General features: G+C 52.2%; 7 protein-coding genes across 7 annotated transcripts; 5 read left to right on the top strand and 2 right to left on the bottom strand.

Moving 5' to 3' along the window:
• Positions 1-208: 208 nt before the first annotated feature.
• On the top strand, positions 209-1617 carry BJX67DRAFT_370410 (cystathionine gamma-lyase CYS3; the record flags this gene model as incomplete). The annotated part of the gene is made up of 4 exons (XM_071030912.1): positions 209-334; positions 393-478; positions 537-984; positions 1036-1617. 4 exons carry the CDS (start codon positions 209-211, stop codon positions 1615-1617), a joined length of 1242 nt encoding a protein of 413 aa, XP_070888944.1.
• A 394-nt stretch (positions 1618-2011) lies between these two features.
• On the top strand, positions 2012-4116 carry BJX67DRAFT_301117 (protein-histidine N-methyltransferase). The gene is made up of 3 exons (XM_071026980.1): positions 2012-2275; positions 2387-2692; positions 2767-4116. The coding sequence occupies exons 1-3, from the start codon at positions 2120-2122 to the stop codon at positions 3433-3435; spliced, it is 1131 nt and encodes a 376-aa protein (XP_070888943.1). The 5' UTR covers positions 2012-2119; the 3' UTR covers positions 3436-4116.
• Positions 3665-4382, bottom strand: BJX67DRAFT_378518 (putative NADH-ubiquinone oxidoreductase 178 kDa subunit; the record flags this gene model as incomplete). The annotated part of the gene is made up of 3 exons (XM_071032358.1): positions 3665-3821; positions 3903-4147; positions 4266-4382. The coding sequence occupies 3 exons, from the start codon at positions 4380-4382 to the stop codon at positions 3665-3667; spliced, it is 519 nt and encodes a 172-aa protein (XP_070888942.1).
• Positions 4383-5680: 1298 nt separating this feature from the next.
• Positions 5681-10089, top strand: BJX67DRAFT_301185 (uncharacterized protein). Its single transcript, XM_071026981.1, has 2 exons — positions 5681-8504; positions 8717-10089. Exons 1-2 carry the CDS (start codon positions 5776-5778, stop codon positions 9672-9674), a joined length of 3687 nt encoding a protein of 1228 aa, XP_070888941.1. The 5' UTR covers positions 5681-5775; the 3' UTR covers positions 9675-10089.
• Positions 10090-11066: 977 nt separating this feature from the next.
• Positions 11067-15815, top strand: BJX67DRAFT_301323 (putative C2H2 finger domain protein). Its single transcript, XM_071026983.1, has 2 exons — positions 11067-11269; positions 11623-15815. Exon 2 carries the CDS (start codon positions 11715-11717, stop codon positions 15318-15320), a length of 3606 nt encoding a protein of 1201 aa, XP_070888940.1. The 5' UTR covers positions 11067-11269; positions 11623-11714; the 3' UTR covers positions 15321-15815.
• A 518-nt stretch (positions 15816-16333) lies between these two features.
• On the top strand, positions 16334-19427 carry BJX67DRAFT_301312 (putative C2H2 finger domain protein). Its single transcript, XM_071026982.1, has 5 exons — positions 16334-16509; positions 16613-17310; positions 17372-17635; positions 17688-18356; positions 18407-19427. Exons 1-5 carry the CDS (start codon positions 16504-16506, stop codon positions 19284-19286), a joined length of 2517 nt encoding a protein of 838 aa, XP_070888939.1. The 5' UTR covers positions 16334-16503; the 3' UTR covers positions 19287-19427.
• Positions 19428-19479: 52 nt separating this feature from the next.
• BJX67DRAFT_378514 (uncharacterized protein) lies at positions 19480-19933 on the bottom strand (the record flags this gene model as incomplete). The annotated part of the gene is made up of 3 exons (XM_071032357.1): positions 19480-19532; positions 19623-19749; positions 19802-19933. 3 exons carry the CDS (start codon positions 19931-19933, stop codon positions 19480-19482), a joined length of 312 nt encoding a protein of 103 aa, XP_070888938.1.
• Positions 19934-21751: the final 1818 nt, after the last annotated feature.

The following is a 21751-nucleotide window of genomic DNA, read 5'->3' as shown; positions in this document are numbered from 1 at the left end:
AGGTGACGAATACTATCATTACAAATCAGCCGTCGGGCAATACCTTGCGTTTAAACAGTAGCATTTGCCTGGAATCGAGGGCAAAGCAGTTTTCTGTGATTGACATTGACAAACTTCAGGCGACCGCCTGGGCTCAGAAAAAAGACGGAGGAACGTCATAGTTTCATCCTCTCTTTGCTTTTTCCTTGCTCATCGCAGTCCCGTGACGATGACGGGACATTCACGCTTCCCCTCCAACGGCCAGAATGGCGAACCCCAGAAGCGCCAGTTTGCGACACTCGCCGTCCATGCTGGAGCTCCTCATGATCCCACAACTGGAGCTGTCATTGCGCCGGTAAGTTGGCGGCTCCGGAGCTGTGTTTCTTGCACCGGCATTGACCCAACATCCCCAGATATCCCTGTCCACAACATTCGCCCAGAACAGCGTTGGCAGCCCCGTGGGACTCTACGAATATTCCCGAAGTTCGAACCCGAATCGGTCAGTATACTCACTCAAACTGGTCCCTGCATTGTTTGGGGAGACTAACTTTGGCCAGAGATAACTTCGAAGAGGCCGTCGCCGCTCTCGAGCACGCAAAATATGCCTTAGCCTTCGCCTCCGGATCTGCCACTACGGCAACGATTCTCCACTCCTTAGCTCCTGGTTCACACGTCGTTTCTGTCTCCGATGTATATGGGGGAACGCATAGATACTTCACAAAGGTCGCCTCTGCACACGGCGTCGATGTGACTTTCTCCTCGTGCCTAGAGTTGGACATTGAGAAGCTGATTCAACCCGCTAAAACCAAACTAATTTGGATCGAGACGCCGTCAAATCCTACGCTAGCTTTGGTTGACATTCGCAAAGTCGCCGCTGCTGCACATCGTCATGGCGTCCTAGTGGTAGTTGACAATACCTTCATGAGCCCATATGTCCAGAATCCACTGGACCACGGTGCCGATGTCGTGATACATTCGGTAACAAAGTACATCAACGGACATTCTGTAAGTTGATCGGCAGCTCTGTTCCTTGGTGCCTGCCTAACAGTGTCCCAGGATGTAATAATGGGAGTCGCCGCTTTCAACTCAGATGAATTGAAAGAACGCTTCACATTTCTACAGAACGCCATCGGAGCCGTTCCGTCTCCATTCGATTGCTGGCTCGCCCACCGTGGGCTCAAAACACTCCACCTCCGTGCACGCGAAGCCAACACAAACGCCACCGCTGTCGCTCAGGCGCTTGAATCATCCCCGCATGTGATTTCCGTCAACTATCCGGGCCTCGACTCCCACCACAACCGTGATATTGCCGTTAAACAGCACCGCCAGGGAATGGGTGGTGGTATGCTCAGTTTCCGCATCAAAGGGGGCCAGAAGGCTGCTCATCTATTCTGCGAATACACTAAGATTTTTACCTTAGCGGAAAGTCTTGGGGGAGTTGAGAGTCTCTGCGAAGTACCATCAAGCATGACCCATGCAGGAATCCCGAAAGAAGAGCGCGAGACAGCCGGTGTTTACGACGACCTGATCCGGCTAAGCTGTGGCGTTGAGGATGCCGACGACCTCAGAGCGGATACGCTCCAGGCTCTCGAGAAAGCTGTGGCCGCTAGTCAAGCTGTGGAGAATGGTACTGCATGATCTTGGAGTCAGAAATCTGAAATTAATCTAGACCGTCCTAAAACAATAGAGGCTTCATTCATAGACGCATCAAATGTAATGTGGCTTCTTTGGGGAATTTTATGTCCATATCATATTAAAATATCAGACATTTTATCAAGATTTCTTCTGCTATCATCTCATAAACCATTCACACATCGACAATTTGCCCAACCCAGCCGTTGCAGCAGTGTTGCCCTGTCCAACCTCAACCTCACTATCTCTGATTAGTAAGCGGTATAAAAGTTCCAGAAATTCTTTGTCCATGCTTCAAGTCAGACAGCAAGACTGATTGGAAGACTTTCGGTTCCATTACTTTACTCACTGCATTTCCGCGGGCCCTGGTTCAGAAGATAATACCTAAATTTGCGTCCCAGCCCCTGAAGCCTATAAACAGGATCGACTAATGCGGACTACATAACTCCTCTATCCAAGTGGATATATTTTCTAAGGGTCGGGACCATTACCTGTTATACATTTAACAATGGCATTTACATTCAGCTTCGGCTTCTCAGGAGACGACATTGATACCGATGACGCTGACATTCACGATTCTCACGAGCGAGTGAGCCAAGAATCCGGTACTGTGTCCACGCTTCCTGAGCTTTTGAAGGCGAAAAGGCACGAAATGGATGAATGGGTAAGAAGGCCTCCTCTTGCGGAAGTGGTAGAATATGTTATTTTTCTTACATACTCTACCGTGGCAGTTAAGTATAGTGTCGAAGGACAGAGATTGCTAACCATATGCCAGCTTCCTACACTGCCGTCACAAATTTCATACAACAAGTGCAGGATTAGTCCCTTCCAGAATGCCGATGTAAGCACAGGGAGAAGCGCACTCGTCGTTGCTAGGAGGGAGATCTTTGATATCCGAGCGCAACTAATGGTCGAGGATAGTGCAGAGGAGCAGAACGGGGAGCTCATTGCAGGTTTAGAACAGGGTGATATCAAGCCGAATTTCTATGAAGGCGGATTCAAGACCTGGGAATGCTCAATTGACTTGGGCAGGTTGGTTGTTGCGGAGGAGGTAGACTTCGATCACACACATATTGTCGAGGTTAGTCTCTGCTTTCGTTGGTCCTCAAAATGTGATGGGTATCGTGGTACTGACCGCATGGCTTGACGAAATAGCTTGGAGCAGGGACGGGAGTTCCATCCCTGGCTTTATTCGCCCAACTACTCTCTCGAACAGATTCTGTATCAACAGCGTCATCAGCGAAAGGCACGAAGAAGACTCACTTCACATTCGCAGACTACAACTCTTCCGTTCTCCGTTTAGTCACTCTCCCGAACCTTATCCTGACATGGGACTATTTCGTCACCCACCGCAACTCCTCTCCGCCATCAGATTCTCAGCCAAGAGATAAAACGGATGAGCACGAAGAGGAACTAGATATCACGTCAGACCTCCTAGTGGCGTTTCAAAATGACCTCACACAGCGCGGCATCACTATCGATTTCGTGTCCGGCGCTTGGTCACGGTCTTTTGTGGACTTAGTGTTTACATCTCCAGAATTGGCGAATTTCAAGACCTTAGTCCTTGCGAGTGAGACAATTTACGCGCCTGCTTCACTCGACGCCTTTTCAGAAACACTGTTCGCGCTGCTTCATCGTTCGTCTGCGCAAGGCAGGGCGCTGTTAGCGGCGAAGAGGGTTTACTTCGGGGTGGGTGGTGGTGTGGACGAGTTTTTGGCAGTGTTGCGGAGAGTAAGCGGCACCAGCTTACGGGTTGAGGAGAGGGTAGACATAAGGACTGAAGGAGTGGGGAGAACAATCTTGGAGATTGCGGTTGGTAGATAAGAGCATCGTAATGATATAGAGTTGAATCTAACTTACTTCAGAGTCCCTGATTGTAAGAATTAAGTTTAGAACCTGTTAAATGACAAAGATTTACCAGATGTAGGTTGCAGAGTATCGGAACCAAGGGGATCACGAATGAAAGACCTTAGGATATCGGCTATATGTACAACACCTTCCGAGGCTCAAGTCAATCCTCGAAATTTTGCAGAAACCCCATGCATACTAGTATCTAATCATATATAGAAACAACCTTGCCATCCTTCAGACGAGCAACACGAGCCTCTTCGGCCTTCTGATTCTCACGTTCGTAGTGGGCGATCACCTTGCTCAAATCGGCATTGTTACCGGGGATGACATTGTACGGCTGGCCAGGGTGGAAGCTGGCCCTATACGCGTAAACAAAAGAAGCAGCAGTCAGCCAAACGGTGTCTTTCCCCAGCACCACAGAAGGACTGAAATAGACGTACTCTGGGTTCTTCAATTCATAATGCGAACGAAGGTCCTGACTAACGAACAAGTGACGGTCAGAAGCTGCCTTCTCCACGGCGGCCGTGTGAATTGCGTTTCTCTGCTCTAGAACCTTCTCCGGGGTACTCCATTTCTCGATGAAACTGGAGATCCGCGACTTCGAGCCGGACTCCTGCGTGGATTTGGTGAAGTGGTAGAGGGCGAAGCAGGAGGCGAAGGTCCCGACGGCGACGTAGAAGCTACGCTGTATGTTTCACAATAAAGGTAATCGTTAGCCCCAATTAGTTGTTATTCCGAGTTGGCAAGACGATCTCGGGAAGGCCGCTATCTGTCATTGGGAGCAGCCTGAAGGAGGGACGTACACCGAAGCTTTCATTTACAGGCGCCGCAGGGTGAGCAGCGTGCGAGTCAAATCGTCGTGGCTGCTGATTTCGCAGCAAAAGCCGCGCCGAAGCCACGGATCGCCGGGCAAGAATCATGGTGTGGAGGGCGACAATTGGTAGCACCGGTAATTGTAATGCCGTCACTGAAGTGGGAGTTCAAGACGACAGCGGCGCGGAGCGGAATGAAAAGTCACGTGGTAATCGCCATATCCGGCTAGTGGTGTGAGCTTTGTCTTGGCTCTTGGTAATCACCTGAGCATCCAACTCAAGGGTCATATTCTGACTCCAGCCTCTTCAGCTTCATTATTGTTATCCGAGGTCTTTTCATCGCCCAAAATGTACTTTTGTGGGCGCTCAGATCCCTCATATGGTCCGGCAATGCTGTCGTCAACTGATACTTCGGTCATCAGGACCCCAATCCGCCTCAGCATGTGGGTAGCTGGCTGCTTTGTTGGCGCTCCTCAATGCTGGCGCCTCGATGAGCGCCAGACTCGTTTCGGTCCTCATGCATGGCCAACCCGACCAACTGCCTCACTCTGGCTTTTCTCCCCACTGCTATTTTGAGCCTGATATCAATTGGGTTGTTTTCGCTGCCAATCCATGTACGATTGGCTGTCTCTCGAGAGGAGGAAAACAACATGTCACCGCTTCTACATCTTGAGCGTTACTACTGACTCCACACAGGCTTCCTCTCTAACGTGTTTGAGAATGACTTCAACCTCCTCATTTTTTTTTTCTTTTTCCCAAGAGTTGTTCCTGCACCCCTCGAACACCCAGTCATTGATGCCCAATTCCTCGGACCCAGGCGACATCATTGGTCCTCTGCTGCACGATGCATGGAAACCCTCAACCCACACTGGCTTCAACGTTTCACTCCGAAATCTATGGTTCTTCTTTTCCCACCTGGCTTTGACTCATCGGATGGGCAACAGTTCACTTTCTCGGTTCGGTCCGCTCTGTGTCCCTGTTTAGCCTCCCCAAGGCTCGACGGAGTCCCTTGTCGTGTGCTGTATTCTCGTCAGGGCGTTGCTTTACATAGGCCATGAGTTGACCCTTTCGTTCCCTGGACTCCTCTCCATTTCTCTCCACTTCTTCTGAAATCGATTATTTCGGAAACATATCCTTTCACATTTGCGCTAGCTTTTCGAGTCTGCATACTCATCTGCTGCCACCCGACTCTGTCTGCGTGGACCCCCATCATTTGCGCAGACGCAGCTTCCGGGTTTCGCGTCGAGACATTTTTTCCCTGCCTCCTTTATTTTTACCTGCTTACCTTATCCTTCTTCCTTCTCCTATATGGACTGCGTCTAGCTTGCTTTCTGTACGTATATCAATTTGGAATATACCTTTTGACTCTTCTGGATGCACTTTACACTCGTACTTTATTGACGCAACATTGGTCCACGCGAATATCGACTGACAGCTCCCAATACTAGCCTACTGGAAACACGTCTCCCTGCTCTCTGATTGAACTTGGGCACGCGTCATCATGGGAAAAGCAGGCAAGAAGAACAAGAACAAGGCCGACAACGGAAAGCAGAAGAATAAAAAGGGCAGAGGTCAGGAGAGCTCAGAAACTCCTACGCCCCAACTTGAGCTCTCTTCCACTGAACCCGAAGATCAACAACTGGCAGCAGCTACACCCCTTCGCGACGAGGTGGCTGAACCAACACCCCTCCCAACGCCAGAGCCTGAGTTGCAGTCTGCGGCGGAAGCTGAACCGGAGGCAGCGTCGCAGTCTGCGCCAGCGCTCGAGGCAGCACAAGAACAGCCCCAAGCAACCGAGCAAGTCTCAGCGCCGTTTGACTTCGGAATCCCATCTCATTCACCGTCTGAAGACGATGGTTTTACTGAGATAGCCAAGCCCGGTACTCCAAGCCAACAACTAGGCATAAACGACGCCCAAGCTCAGGACATTCACGAGCCTAGCCGGGAGGAACTAGGCGCATGGGAACAACTCGACACTACCGAGCTGAATAACAACGACGGGGAGGCTCCAGTTCAACAGGGCGACTCGGTGGAGCCATCCGAACAATCACCAGTAACCGCACCGCAGTCACCCGCATTCACCTTTGCCCAAGAGGTCACCACTGAGCCCACCGAAGCTTGGCCGATCTCAGCTCCGAAAGAGGAGGACACTCCCCAGGAGGGTGACGCAAGCGTTGTCTTCGCGAGCAATAACCCCTTCGCCGTGCCTGCTCCTGAGGTCATCCCCGAACCCGATTCTGCTCCCGAGGTTGCTCAGGAAGTCATTCAGGAAGCCGCTTCTACTTCCGCTACCCAGCCAGAACCGCAACCCGTGGCGGAACCAGAACCCGTGGCGGAACCAGAACCCACGGCGGAACCAGAACCTGTGGCAGAGCCAGAGGTCGTGAAAGAACCAGTACAGATGGCAGGGCCCGAATCGATCGCGGCGGCGCCTGAGCCGTCGGTGGAGGCCGAACGTGCTGTACAACCGGCACAGGAGGTTACTCCACCTGCTTCAAAGCCTCAGTCTCCCGCACCTGGGTCCGTCTCCCCTTCCTTCAAATCCGCATCCCCTACCCAACGAGCGATTTCACCTTCAATTAGCGTCGCGGATACCATCGATGCACCCCATGCCATACCACCAATTCCTCCACCTGCTGCTCCCACACCGCCAGTCGGATCACCTCGAACTCAGCATATTCCAAGCGTTAAGGATGCAGCCTTCCCGACTCCAACGGCAGCTCCCCCAACACCCCCCAGTGCTTCTCCCCTTTACCATCCATCATTTCCCATGGACCAGGCGTATTCTCCCCGGCAGAAGCCGGCGTCGCCATTGCAAAAACACCCATCTCCAGTTCGAAAACACTCCTCGCCGCTACCAAAAGTTAGCAGCCCCCTGGCGCATACTTTTACATCGCCAGTCATGTCTCCACATACCACCTCTGTTCCACCAATGCCTCCGTCTGTCCCTCCATCTGTCCCACATGGTTATTCCTCGGTCTACCAGTCACCTGTCATGAGCTCCGGTGGGTACTTCCCCGCCCATTATGGCTATTATCAGCCTACTTCTCACCCCCACGCCGTCCCGCGAGGCTCGATGGCGCTCAACAGCGGGAACCCGTTCCAGAATATGAACCATTCTGTCTACGGTCACGGCCATGAACACACAGGTAGAGGAGGAGCAACTCTACCCCCAGACCAGGAGGATGCACGAGAACTGCTAGAGAGGATCCAAGAAGCCATTCCAGATATCAACCGTCTACTGGGAAGCTACAAACATACGAAGACCAAGCTTCAGTCTCGTGAGGCAGAGTTCAAGCAAATGGAAAGCCAGCACAAGCAAGCATTGATGCATAAGGAGTTCTTCATCGAGGCGCTCCAGAACCAACTACGAAAGACCGCCAACGAGAGTGCTGAAGAAGCCACCAAACTCAAGAATATGATCAATGAGCTTCGGATGGAGCTGGGCAATCTGGAAGAGAAGCGGAAAGACCTCGAGGAAAAACTCGCCGATTCCGAAACATCGATCGAGAAGTTAGAGGAAGGGAAAGCTGGATTCGAGGAACAGATCAAAAAATTGAATGAGACTATTGAGGAAGAACACGTTGCACACGGCCAGGCACTCGAAAAGCAGCGAGAAGAAAAGGAGGCCGAAAAAGAAGAAGCTCTTGTGGCCCAAAAGCAAGAGCTAACCGAACTGTTCGAGGAGATCAAGGCCGAAGATGAGAAAGCCGCCGCGGAAGCTTTGGTAGCTCGTGAAACTGAGCTGCAGGAGCAGCAAGAGGCAATGAAGACAGAGTATGAACAGCAGAAACAGCAGATGCAGGAATCGCACAACACGCTGCAAGCAGAATTTGACGCTAAGCTGGCGGAGCTCGAATCCACGAAAGAAGAGCTTGAAGGGAAACACCAGGAACTCGAAGACACCCGGCAGGCGCATGCCGAACAAATCGAGACACTCAAAAACAGCCATCAGGAAAAAATAACTGAGATGGAGCGAGTCTGGAACGAGGAGAAGACTGGCTTGGTGTCTCAACTTTCCGAGAAGACTACTGAGCTTGACAACAGCGAGAGTGAGAACAAACGACTGGAGGAGTATGTTCTCTCCAAGGAGAAACAGCTTGAGCATTCGGTGGACAATATGCGAATCACCATTGACAACCTGGACAAGGAATGCGACAGATTGAGGAAGACGCTCCACAGTCTTGGAGAAGCCACTGACCTCAAGAACACAAAAGGCGATACATTCTTGTAAGTGGCATGGATTGAGATTCATCTGGATCCCAGTCTCGTTCGTTCTTCGCTCCTTTTGATACAATTTTCTCCCTCACCTTTTTCCCTTATCATGTCTTTATGACTATCATTCACTCATTGTAATTTCGTTTGTTTCTGCTATAGAATGTTTATGAAGACATGTCGATAATGTTATCAATGTACCTGTTCTGATAAGAATGCGAATCTAGTCTGGACTGCTTCGGTCAACTCCAACGTCTTATTGTGGCTCTTTCTAAAGAGCATTTCTCGTACCTCCCAATTGATCCTCCCCAGGAGGTCCTATCCAAGCTCCCACCAGAGCTGCCATCCTTCCTTGAGAACACTCCGGCGTCTCGTGAGCTGCGGTCCGCCTACGTACAGCATGTGGTCTCAAAGACACTGACGTACCGCATTTTCCACCCTTTCCTATTCACCCTTGGACGGAGATACGACAAAGCAGACATCCTCTTCCAAATGCTCTCGATGGACATCCGCCGCAAGTCCGTGCGACGCGAAGCATTCTGGAGACAGCAAACCCTCAAAGCAGCTTACACTACCTCCGACGCGAAGGAGTCAATCAACGTGGTCGCTGCCGTGATTGTCGACGAAATCAGTAATAACCTTAAGCACTTTGCCGACCCGCGACGAATGGATTCTCTGCTCACGGGCATTCGCAAGATTGTGAAACTTGCGGCCGAGACCTGGAGACACGCGCGTGTTGAGCGCGAACTCATCGTTGCGTCGCTTCCGGCCCCAGAGGCCGATGGTATCTCGAACGAGGATTGGGAAGAGTACGATGCTTCACGGGAGGAGGGCTCGAGCGGCACCAAGGGGGAGCATGCGCGCCATGTCATTCTCCGACCATTTCCCAGGATTCTCCGGGAAGCCGCCCATGAGGACTTTGTTGGTGATGAGGAGAAAGCAGACCCCTGCACATACTCTCGGGGGACTGTGCTCTACTCTGACTCGCCTATTGTGCTTGCGCGGCTACAGGAGCTGGCAAAGAAGTCTACGGATGCATTGGCCGGAACAGAATGTTTGCCTCGGAGGTGTTCGAGGGCGTCGGCTTGCTCTGAGCCACCCTCGCCTGTGCATACAGAGAGCACGTATGTCGCACCAGATGCGTTGATTGACGGCGCAACTGAGGACAACCTCGCGGCTGCTTAGTATCGCCAAAACGCATTCCAGAAAATACCTGGATTTCTTGTCAAACCAGTAACTTACCACTCGTTTAACTTTATTATTTCCTACTTGTGTTTGGGGGCCTATGTTGGATGGAGTTCATTAATGGGTTGTCCCTATTCTCTCCCTCTGGTTTTTCTTTTGTTCTTGATTCCGATTCTTCAGACATCTCCTGTATTCTGTGTTTCATGATGACTTTGTCTTCTCCCTTTTCGAGTCTGTCTTATGCTACCTTATCCTATTGACTTGAATCTGCTCTGCGCTTCAGCGAGTTGGCATCGAACGGGCATCATCATATTTCGGAGTTGAGTTTATCATGAGCATGCATTCATCGTTAATCTGATATTTGCCTTATATACGATTGTCAATCTTTATTTTGACCTATCCAAAAGAATATGTTGCATCCTCCCCGTCACCTTTTGTGCTACCTCCCCAACCTTTTCATCTCTTGCGTAAAATATGTTTACGAGTTCGTGGTTGACCGGCCGGTCTCGGCTTAAATGAATTTCTTCCTTGGTGCCCTTCAACTATCGGGCGGAAGATCGAGGTATGCTCTGTGTTTCGTGACGTATCCGTTGTTCTGCCCTCCTTCGACGACGGGTGGGACCTGGGGGGAGGGAGGGGGTAGGCGAGAGTATACTCGGACATGTTCGGGTTGGAACATTAAAGGTTTGAGTCTGTGCCCTGTGCCCCGTGCCTGGTTCCTGATGAATCAGTCATCATCAATCCATGGGTACGGTGTTCGACGTCAGCATTGACGTGCAATGGGCAGCGTCTTGGCGGCGGTGTGACGATTGTGCGATTGTGTCACAGTATGGCGCGGGATGTGGCTGGTGTCCGTCGAACACATGGAGGCCCGAGCCTGTGTGGACACCACTCGTCATGTTTCAACTGCGTTCTGCCTCGGTGCTGGAGTGGTGGTCAGCCATCTTCGGACGGCGGCAGTGGTCAGGATGATTCGATGAATCTGCCTTGTGTCGATGGTGTGGCGCGTGGTATGGTGGCTCTGCTGTGGCTGGGGTCGCATTGGGGATGTGATCGACGCCCAGGCGGATTCTCAGGTTTTGAAGGAGGGGGGTGATGCTGATTCTCGCAAAAGTCATGAGCGCATTTTCATGGAATAATATCCTCCCTCTTCCTCTCGTCCCCTCTCGACTGTTGACGTGAGGAGAACGGGATATTTTCTCCGTGCCTGTGTGGAGTCTGTGGGGACGGCGTCAAGCACCAGATCCTGGGGTTCCATGGGGAGATATCTCGAGACCCAAGAGGGAGGGATTCTGATGAACTCGCGGCTGGAGGGTGTTTGGCGCTGTTGGGCAATGGCCGCTGTCGATTCTCAGCCTCTAGTTTGGCGCCGGCTCGAGCTGTCAGTGTCGTCGCGATGAGTATTCTGTCCCCACAAGGCAGCTTTCGGTCTCCATGTTTTCTTTTTCAGTCTCTTTTCCCCCACCTCTGGCGTTCCCATTCCCCTCCCTCCTCTTGTCCTTTCCGCCCTACCGCTGCTCAGAGCCTCCTCTTCCCACCTGTCATCTCCCATCTCCCATCTCTGCCTCTCCGGCTCAGCCTTGGTTTCTTCTCCCGTGCGTTCCGCCTTGTCTCACTCACGACAGCCTCCCCTCTCCCCCCCTTCCTATCTATCTCTCGCTGCCATACTGTCTTGCTTTTTCTCCTTCCCTTCGCCACTCTACGTCACTGCCCATTGGACAAGATCACTCCATTGTCTCCTGTACATTCGAATTTTTCCTGGAAGCAGATCTGAATGACCTTGACCTCCATCGGAGATCGGGCACCTTCGACGATTTCCTTCCCATACATAACCCCGATCCGCTACCCCCATCTCGTTTCCTGTCGCAGCACCCGATCGCACCCCCGCTGTTCTAGACATGTCACTCTTCACCCTTCTGATTGGGTCTTAGTGACAGTACTTGGTTAGATCAAGAGCCTGAGAGCCTGCTGGTGAAGAAGTGAAGCAAAACTACCTTTCTCCTCGTCATTACCCAGCCCTGCAGCGCCCCTACGCAGAAGATGTCGGCGGTTTCACCTCCTCAGTTCGTCCAAAGCGACCCGACCACCGACAAGGACTTCGACCCCGAACTCTCGAACCTTTACCTTTCGACAGGAGCGGTCGACCCCGAAGAAGCTGCTTTCCATTCTTCCGGGATCAGATTGACGCCTGTAAACGACGAAGACCGGGGTAGCACACGGAATGTATCTATATCCCCGCTCGACTACACGGCCAACAGTGCTTCTACCCCGGGACACAATGGCGGCTATGGAACATCCTATTCTGAGTTTCTCAGTCCCAGTGACGATTGGACGAGCGATATAAGCGGCCATACGTCGCCAGCCGATCTCATGGTACCAAACATGTGGCCAGCCGGAATTACCCCAGCTCAGAACATACAGACCTCCGCGCCTAATCAACTCGGCTCTAACCTGTCGTCCCCTCAAACGACCATGGACCCTTCTCAGCTCCTTACCCCAAACCTCACCAACAACCCGAGCCCATCCTCGGACACAAATAGCATCGGGAGTCACAAGTCCACCCGGTCCGGACATCATCCTGCCGTACCACGGTTGATAACAACACCGTTAGGCAACTCACTGGGCCCTCATATAGCCCCTGAATCGGCGACGGCAATAAGTCCAATTGTCAAGGTGGAGAGTTATTCTCGAGGTGATTCACCTGTCAGGGATAATTTCCCAATGAGCCGCCGGCCGAGCCAGTCTTCTGGGCATCTTTCCCCGGGGGTCATGTCCAATGCATCGGAAGAGGATGGCTCTGAGGCAGAGCGCCGTCCCATCTCTCGGGCGCCCAACGGAGCTTGGATCCCCGATGGGGTAACCGGTCAGTCTGGTCTGGCGCCCAATGCGCGAGCAGATGCGTATATCCCCAGCCCAAATGAGATGGACTCCCAGCGAAAGCTGGAAGAAAGAAACGCCGATATATTCTCGTGGTCTGAGGCCGTAAGCGAGGCACACAGTGATGGTGAAGCGGGCGATGAATATCTGCCTTCCCACCGAGGCCGTACCAATCGCCACTGCGATAGACCGCGAGCCAAAAGTACTGGAGACCCTTCCCTGCACCAACAAGATTATTTCAATCTGAACGCTCCCGACAGTGCATCCAACGTTCCTGGGCCAGGACTGGTACTCCGGGAGGACAGCGACATTAGCGATGACGGGACCGAATCATCGGCCCCCGTCAGCGTGAATGAAGAAAGATGGACCCAGGACGCTTCAGAGATTACTCCTCCCGAACCTCAGAACGCGGAGACTGGCGAACCACTTCCACATCAGTTTCTTGGGACCCGCCCATGGCGCGACGCTGAGACCGACTCAACACCCACAACAACGCAGAATCAGCCAGTCAGTTCGACCCAGGCCATGATCGAATACCAGAGACGTGCTTTGGAGATGGACGAGATCTCCCGCGTCGCGACGTGGGGCACGAGGGAGATTGACGCAAACAGTATCAAATCCTTCCAGATGCTGAGTCTCAATGGAAAGGAAAAGAAGCACGAGAGACGAGGCAGTCTTCTCAAATATCTACCCAGGAAGCAAAGCAACCTGTTGAAGCGTTCTCGTCAAAGGACCGATCTCTCCACTACTCGCCCTGGTTCGGAAGGCGCTGCCCATTGCGCAGACAGCAGGCCGGCTCCTCAGAGCAAAGACAGCTTTCCGCACCGGAAATTGAGTCTTGCCCTCTCTCCTAAATCTCCTAGCTATAGCACCGGTGGTGCGTTCATGGCTATGACGAGGGGAGTGGCAGCTGTTGGCGGCGGGGATACGCTAAGTGTCGTGTCTCCCAGCTCGACGACAAACAATCCCTGGGCCTCATTTAAGGCTCGTGGAAGAAGCCGAAGCGAGGTTCCTAGGGCGCCAGGCCCAGGCCTGTTTGAGCTCATGACAAGCCATGGTGGGCCTCCGGTGCCCAACATTAGTTATTCCTCTCAAACTACAGAAAATGAAGCGGCGCAACGGACTGGGCCTGAGCCTGAGCCTGAGCCTGATGCTGCCGAAGATGATGGCGGTGAGGACAGCGATGAGAAAGGCCTGGTCATGGAATTTCCCATTCCGCGGGATTTACCGCTACCGACCTTCGAAGGTTTTCGGAAACAGATTATCCAGCTTAACCCGCGCCTTGCGCCCGCCTTGGTTGATCGCTTCTCGCATGAGCAGGTTCGTCGGTACAGGAGACTGGTCGATATCAAGCAAGCACATGCGCGCGATGTAACGCATGGGAAATGCAAAGCCGGTAAATTTTGCTTCGCCCAAGGAGGTCAGGCTAAGCTTCTGCCTCCTCGTGCTTCCGCTCAAGATGCAGACGCGCACACACAATTTCAGATTCCCGGACGGGGAGACACAGAAGAAAGCCCCGAGGCTCTTGGAGAGACCACCATCGCCACGGCGCAATTTCCACCAGGCGTCCCCTATCCACCATCACAGGTGAATTTATTGCCGGCAGAGTTTGAATGCACTGTCTGCTTCCATGTAAAGAAATTCCAGAAGCCCTCGGATTGGACCAAACATATCTACGAAGACGTTCAGCCATTCACCTGCACTTTCCCCAACTGCACTGATCCGAAGTCCTTCAAGCGAAAAGCCGACTGGGTCCGACACGAGAGCGAGCGGCACCGGCAGCTCGAATGGTGGGAATGCTCCTTCTCGGATTGCCGCCATAAATGTTATCGCAAAGATAACTTCGTACAACACCTTGTCCGAGAACATAAGGCGCAGGAACCGAAAGTCAAGAAGTCAAGGAATAGGGGAACTGCGGGGAGGGGTCCAAGTGGCCTGATAACCCCTGAAATACAGGAAGAGATAAACCGTGAGCGAGAGGTTAAGTTGCTGTGGGACCTTGTGGAAAGTTGCCGTCATGAGACGACGAAAAATCCCAGAGAGGAGCCATGCCGATTCTGCGGCAACGTCTGTACCAACTGGAAGAAGCTTACCGCACACTTAGCCAAACACATGGAGCAAATGGCGATTCCAATACTTGGTCTCGTGGGAGAAAGAGAGTTCCCGCGCAACAACGGTGCTCGCGCAGCTGAGAATACGGATACTGTTTCCGGGCAAATGTTGATCGCGCAGGAAGCCAGCGATTTTAACCCGAGCTTGAACGGAGTGGCTGACGGCCTCGGCCCGTCGTTGAATTACACGCACGCCCAGTATCCTAGCAGCCATGCGGGAGGGTCCGAGTCGCATGCGTTATCCTTCGACACAAATGCGGCGTATATTCCTGCCACGTCTCTGCCCATGGAAAGCGCAACGCCGAACCCGCTGAATAATTTTGAGAGCGTCTCGCCTTATGCGACGCATACTGGAGAGATGCCTGGACCGTCTGAGGTGGGTGTCGAACAGCCACAGCTGATGGGCATGCATCAGAATTCGAATTCGGTCAGCTACCCTCCGCCGTTCAACGCCGGGCCTCGACCAAGGATTTCCAATCAAGAACTGAGGATGCTGCCGGAATATAACAATTTCTCCATGTCCCCCACGGAGATGCAGTACGATCCACAGAATGCGGTGTACGTGTCCAGCGGCGCAGAGAACCACTATTCCTACCACGGACCAATGGCGTCGGAGATGGGATACAATCCAGGGGGGTTCCAAGGCCAAGGCCAATGAATTGATGTCTCAACCGACTGAGTTTTCCCAGCTATTTTGTTTTGTGATACCCAAGCGGCACATTTGACAGATCGTGGGGTGTGTTTCGATTTGGCTTGGATTTGCTTTCTGGAGGCCTGTTTATTCCCAGACTATTAGCCACACACTCAGTATCACTTTCACCATTGTTGTCTAGATGGATCGGCGTTTTTATATATCCGTTCGTCTCGCACAACCTTCAAGTATGGAAGAGGTTATGTGAAATTGATGCTATGATTTACGAATGCATTCTTCCTCCGTTCGAGATATTTAGCCTCCCGCGAATGTGGCTTTGTGGGATCGACCACCCATGCTTCTTCCTTTTGGTGGCTTCGTCATTTCCAAGGAACGGACCGGCCTGATGAAAGGTTAGCGATCGACGTCTAAAATGAAAGATCGGGTCCGGTGGGCCTGTCAGTCGAGTGAAGCCCTCCTTACAGGCACAGCCACGCTCTCTCTGCCATCCCGAAGCCGACAGAGTTTGGACGACAGAAACATCTTGGAAACTTGGTCCCCAGGGCAAGGAAGGGAGCCATCCTCTGGGGAGTCTTGCGCGACGACCGAGAGCGACGAATGAGAATTTTTTTCAAAGGCCGCGGATGCCTCACTTTTGAAGCTGCAGTCCAGTCACGCCGCCGCACTAGCTCGGCCGATTCTCATCCGATCTCATCCTCTGCTGCTCTCCTTTCGTCATGTCGAGTCCCTGACACGTTACTGCGTGGGGTCCTGGAATGTGAAGTCTTCCTCCCTCGTCTTTGAGAAGTCAATGCATTCGGGTTTTCCTCCTCCTTCGCCTGCCCGTTGCTTTTTCCCTCGCTCCCCATCGCTCTTACTCTTACTCTCCATTCTTCAACCTTTCTTTTCCTGGGCACACCACTATTGTTGCAAGCTAGGCCCAACAGACAGTAGTCGAGTAATAATTTTTAGTTGACCTCCTGTCACCACCGTGTTTAAAGGAGTTGCCCGTGTCGTGCAACAGCATCAACCCTCAGCGTCGAGTCCCTCTATATGACACCCTCCGCCCCGGTTTTACCGACTCTTTGGCTGCGGTTCCCCCCTCCGGTCGCGTTCTCTGCCTGTTTCCTGCCGATAGCACAGACCCAGTGCATGGAATCCCTGCTTTAAGCAATTCCTGTTTGCCCTGGTCGTTGTACTGACGGCCACAATGAGCGTAGGTAGCCGCCGTGTCTCCCCTTAGAATTACCCCATCTTTCACTGGGATGGTAGCAAAGAAACGGGGCAACGCCTGGTTCTGGTATACTAATTTTTTATAGGGGCCTCACTTTGCCTGGGATGGCACCAGCGATGTCCTCCAAGGTATCACCCCAACGCCATCACAAGCCGAACTCTCACCCAGCGGCCCCCCCTCCTCCGACCCAACGCCAGGCGATCCGGCATCGTTTCTCGGGTTTCAGTTTGGGCCTTTTTACAACCATCCCCCGGTCAATCAGTACCTGCCACCTCCCAAACAGTCTGCGTCGCCGACCCCGCAGCCTCTCGACTATTCCCATTACCAGTCTGCGCGATTCATGAGCAACCAGGACTCATGGAATCCGCTACAGGTAACTGGCCTGCCTGCCAACGTATCTTTTGTCACAAGGCCCATGGGTAGGCCTCATCAAACGGGCGGATTCGACCGTCGGTGTTCCACCGACCAGTATAGTACAGCTTCCGAGAATGGAAGCCAGTACAACGGCATCCATGCGTCCGACTCTGGATATAGCACTCGTAGCTGGACTACACGCTCCATTGCCGCGTCGTATGTTGTAGACTCTGCTTGCAGTCCGAATCTTGGTCCACAGGATTACGAACAGGACGAGAAGGTCCTGCCATTGGACATCAGCTCGACCCATAACGGCGATTCTATGGACGTTGCGGATCACCCAGAATCGCCGCCCTTACTATGTCACGAAGCGATCAAATGTGAATACCCCAATTGTACATGGACGGGGAAATGCCCGTCCGATAAAAGGTATATCCTGGTCCAGCCCCTTGGGATTACGTGACAGGTGTTTCGGGGCTAATCGGCGCAGGAAGCATGAAGCTAGGCATAAGAAATTATTCAAGTGCGACGAACCGAATTGTACTCGGAAGGAAGGATTTGGTACCATCAACGATCTTGCGCGGCATAAAAAGTGCGTCCATAAGAAAGAACCGGAGCGCGGACCGAAGGTTCTATACATGTGCTTTGGACACAATTGCCCTCGAAGCAATAAGAAATGGCCTCGTTTAGATAATTTCCGCCAACACCTCGCCCGGATGCATAATAACGAGGATATGGATGCATTACTAAGAAAGTAAGCTGAGGCGCTCCCCCGGGGCAGCTATTGAAAACACTGACTGGCCTAGGTCGCATGACTGGTACGAGAACTGCGTAAAGCCTCATGATATGGCGCCTACCTTTACCGACACTCTATCAGACGGGGCAACACCTTGCCAGACGCAGCAGATCATAGAGCCGGAAAATTTAGCGCAGGATCTTGATCAAGAGATTCAAGACCCGATCGCTCCGGTCCACACAGCTTTCCAGTCTTCCAACATGTTGACGCTAGAGTCTATCAAGAGACTAGATGAAGAGCACGAAATGCACGGGGTTGAGCACTTTCCGCCACAGACTGCAGAGCTGTCAGCGCTGGAGACACTCGATTTTGAGCCAGCATTGGAGCAGAAAATGTGCAATCCTTCTCAGCTAGTCAACAATAGAAACGATAAAATGGACGACATGATCTCTGAAGCGGCGGTGAGTGTGATAAATGCTATGACGAAAATGATCAACAACCACCAGCGTAGGAGGGGCCAGCTCGGAGACGACGACATGAAAGAGCAAGGGGGCGAGCTATCGGATCGGAACCGAGAGCTTCTTCAAAAAATCCTATTCGCAGCCTCAGGACTGCTCTCAGAGAGCTCGGGGCCAGACAATGGCGGCTGGCAGAATAGTACCGGTGCCGGCTCGGACAAGCCAGGCTGGATTCAATGTGAGTTTTGCCCAAAACAAACGCGTCTGCGCTGTGAGATGAAGTAAGTCGATAGCGAACGTTAACCACGCGTATACCTAATGCTACTTATAGAAAGCACAAGAAACGGCACGAGCGACCTTATGGCTGCACATTTCACAAATGCGACAAGACTTTTGGTAGCAAAGCAGACTGGAAACGACATGAACAATCACAGCATTTTGGTATCCAAAGCTGGCAGTGTACACTACCTGATCCCGCGCAACAAGGTGTTCTGTGTGCGCTTACGTTTATCCGACGGGAAGCTTACACCCAGCACTTGAAGGACGGGCATCAAGTCGACGACAAGGAAATACAGGCATCGGTTTGCAAAAACCGTCTAGGCTGGAGTGGTGAGGCCCAGTTCTGGTGCGGGTTCTGTCGAGACATCATCCATCTTCAGGAAGACGGCCTTGTCGCATGGAATCAACGTTTTGATCACATCGATACTGAACATTTCAAGAAGGGCGAGCGCATTGAAGACTGGTTCTTCCCTTTAGACCGTGTGACCAAGGGTCAAGATCTAGAGGAGATAGCTCATGGTCCACGAGACATGCAAGCCGACGGCAAGCTTATATTAGATGATCACAGTGATGTTGAATCTGTGTGCAGCAGCCACTCGGGGCATATGAATGTCCGCGAAGATGATATGGTCGTGGACAGGGAGTCGTCTGAAGAGCCTTTGTCATCTACACCACATGGAGGCCTCGGCCTTCAAGGCACATCTCAATTCCAACAGGCCAATCAACGAAAGCGGAAACTGCGCACTGCTCATTTGACGCAAGAGACAGCTCACAGTACTGAATCTGGGATGGCAGCGGTAGAAAAGAAGCCGCGAACTCAAACTCCAATCTCAATGGAATACCCCCACAGCACCGCTGGAAGATACTCGTGGCCGGAGAAAGTCACGCATGAAGCGAACACATTCCGAAGTTGGTCCCATCGGCGCGATTAAGCATTTTTGTTATGGTTTGTGTATATATCCCATTCAGCGCATTTAGCATCAAAAATATATAGGACGATCAAGTAACGAGCTAATGAATACATGGGTAACTAACAGCAACGGTTCAAGGGGTATAATCATCAAATAGTAGATACAGACACGGCTATTTTACACTTGATAAACGGGAAAAGGAGAGCGAAGAAATCTATTTCTTCCCTGTTAGCTCTCTTGCTTCCCTCTCGAGCGCCGCAACCTCTTCTAGGGGATAGCGTTAGCCAAACGACTCACCCGACTCAACCCACACGGGGAACAACAACTTCGAGAAAGAAGAAAAGAAAATAAACGTACGATTCCTCCCTTCCTTCGTCTCCTCCATCTCAAGCTTTACCCAGGTCCAGTAGATGACCTGGTAGGTGAAAACAGCCCCCAGGAAGACTTTTGCGAAGGGGCTAGCGAAGACCTTGTAGCGGGACATCTGAGCCTGTTAACACTTTTCCACTCCTCGACGAACTTTTAGGGTTGCTTACTCCCTCTTTGTAGCCGCCTGGTTGCTGGGGTGGTGGGTGTGGTGGTACCCCGGTATTTCGCCGGGTTGGCGTGGTTGTGAGAGGCCGGGAAAGACGAAGACGGAAGGGAAGAAGTGATGTCCGGGAAGGCATTTTGAAGGTGTTGTTTTTTCCCTTAAGTTGGATTTCGAGGGATTGAATGGAATAATGTCTGGGTTTATACAGATAAGTAAAAGGTTCTACCTGGCGTGGGTGGTTGTAGGCCATGGTTGTACGGCATGACTAATCCATCACATGATATCAAGCTCCGGCGGCTCCAGCCCAAATCAAGAATGGGGTTGAGGCGAAGGAGAACAGGCGGGGAGGAGCCAAAGGCCGATAAGCTTCGAGACCAGACAGGAGCAGCAGAAAAAAAAAAGCTGCTTGTTTGTTGTCCTTTTCACTCTTCATTACTCCGTTTTTCAGCCCACCCGGAACGCCCTGAACGGGGCAGGACTTGCCGGCTAAACTGCGAGAAATGAGTCGAAACTTATTTCGAGAGTTGTTTGAGGGTTTCTACGAAGTTGGAGGGGATGGAGTTGTGGTGTTTACGGGGTGGTTTGATGTGGCCTGTTTTGGGGTGATGGATCGAGTCCGCGACTGACGGAGTTTGATTTGGTTCTTTGGAGGCGGGTGGAGAAGAATTACCAGTGGCGGCCTGGAGAGTCAGGCACCAACTGCCCGTTGCCGCTTGCGCTAGGCCTAATGGGGTGCTAGCTGTGGCTCAATTTGTGGCAGGAGCTTGTGGCTCGGCAGCCCAACCCCGAAGGCAGACAGAGCGAAAGCGAGAGATTGAGACAAAGGGTTGTGAGTGAATGTTTCTCTCATGCCCTGATCTTTCATCGACTTCTTATTTGCTTGAACTGGGCGGAGTGGTTTCACTGCTCGTGTCCTTGTGGAAGAGGTAGGCGTCCATGTTTTCTTTCGCTGCGTTTTGATTTTCCTCTGCGACTGACCCCCGATCGAGCGACTCTCAGCTTCGTTGCTTGCTACCTTGTCTCCGCTGCCTGGGACAGAACCACCTGCTCGACGCGTTTTTTTCCTATTCTTTTCGTTTCCCTCGAGCCTTGTGAATCGGGTTTGCGTTCGTTTTGGTCACCGTGGTGTGGATACTAGATTTGTTTGACGTCGCTCGTTCGGCTTCGCTCGTCGCCCCTGCGAAACCCATTGTCTGTACACAGTCGGCGCCTCTGTTTGAGCGATACGATACGGACTCGATTGCACTCGCGTTACTAAACTTGTTATTTTATGTGCTGAGGTTGGGTACTTGTCGATGTATAGAGTCTCATTACTGAAGTGCTGCGCCTGAAGGATCATTGATCGAGACTTCAAGTCGCCTCTGCTGGTAAGTCTGTGGTTTCCTTATTTCCTCGTGAGCTGCGCTGTCCTCCTTGTATCTTCTCTATTATTCCTACGTTCGATTCCTTGAATTAACAAACTTCACTTCCGGCTCTCAAGAAGCTTCTGGCAACATGGCTCGCGCGAAACGCTCGATCGAGGAGATCGCCAACAAGTCCGACTCAGACGACGACGACTACAGCGACCACCCGGTCCGTTCCAGCCGACGTTCGAGGTCAAAGGCAAAGTCGAAGCAGAAGGCCCGACCCACGAAGAAACGTGTTCGTCGCGACTCCGACGACGATATTATATCCGATGAAGACGACATAAGCGGACTTGATGAGCTCTCGTTTGAAGCCTCCGATGAGGAAGTCGATCTAAACGCCCCGAGAACCGCACGAGGCGTAGTTGCACGAAGAGCAGCCACGAACCGGCCAGTCTACAACGAGGGCGATTCGAGCAGCATCGAGGACGCGGACGAAGATGAAGACGAAGTTCCCTCCCCACCCAGGAAGCGCAAGAGTACAGTGGTAAAACTGAAAGTCGGCAACGCGCTGAGCAGTTTGACCTCCGGGACGAGGCGGACGACTCGGC

This window comes from Aspergillus lucknowensis, assembly GCF_044049455.1.
Source record: "Aspergillus lucknowensis strain CBS 449.75 chromosome Unknown BJX67scaffold_7, whole genome shotgun sequence".
In the NCBI taxonomy this organism is placed as follows: domain Eukaryota; kingdom Fungi; phylum Ascomycota; class Eurotiomycetes; order Eurotiales; family Aspergillaceae; genus Aspergillus; species Aspergillus lucknowensis.
This window is presented reverse-complemented; position numbering and strand designations above follow the sequence as displayed.

Coding starts and splice junctions, on each gene's coding strand:
- BJX67DRAFT_301185 (XM_071026981.1), top strand. CDS start 5,776: ATGGGAAAAGCAGGCAAGAAGAACAAGAACAAGGCCGACAACGGAAAG. Junction 8,505..8,716: donor ACAAAAGGCGATACATTCTT/GTAAGTGGCATG, acceptor ATGCGAATCTAG/TCTGGACTGCTTCGGTCAAC.
- BJX67DRAFT_301117 (XM_071026980.1), top strand. CDS start 2,120: ATGGCATTTACATTCAGCTTCGGCTTCTCAGGAGACGACATTGATACC. Junction 2,276..2,386: donor GGCACGAAATGGATGAATGG/GTAAGAAGGCCT, acceptor ACCATATGCCAG/CTTCCTACACTGCCGTCACA. Junction 2,693..2,766: donor ATCACACACATATTGTCGAG/GTTAGTCTCTGC, acceptor TTGACGAAATAG/CTTGGAGCAGGGACGGGAGT.
- BJX67DRAFT_301312 (XM_071026982.1), top strand. Junction 17,311..17,371: donor AAATGCCCGTCCGATAAAAG/GTATATCCTGGT, acceptor TAATCGGCGCAG/GAAGCATGAAGCTAGGCATA. Junction 18,357..18,406: donor CGTCTGCGCTGTGAGATGAA/GTAAGTCGATAG, acceptor TGCTACTTATAG/AAAGCACAAGAAACGGCACG.
- BJX67DRAFT_301323 (XM_071026983.1), top strand. CDS start 11,715: ATGTCGGCGGTTTCACCTCCTCAGTTCGTCCAAAGCGACCCGACCACC.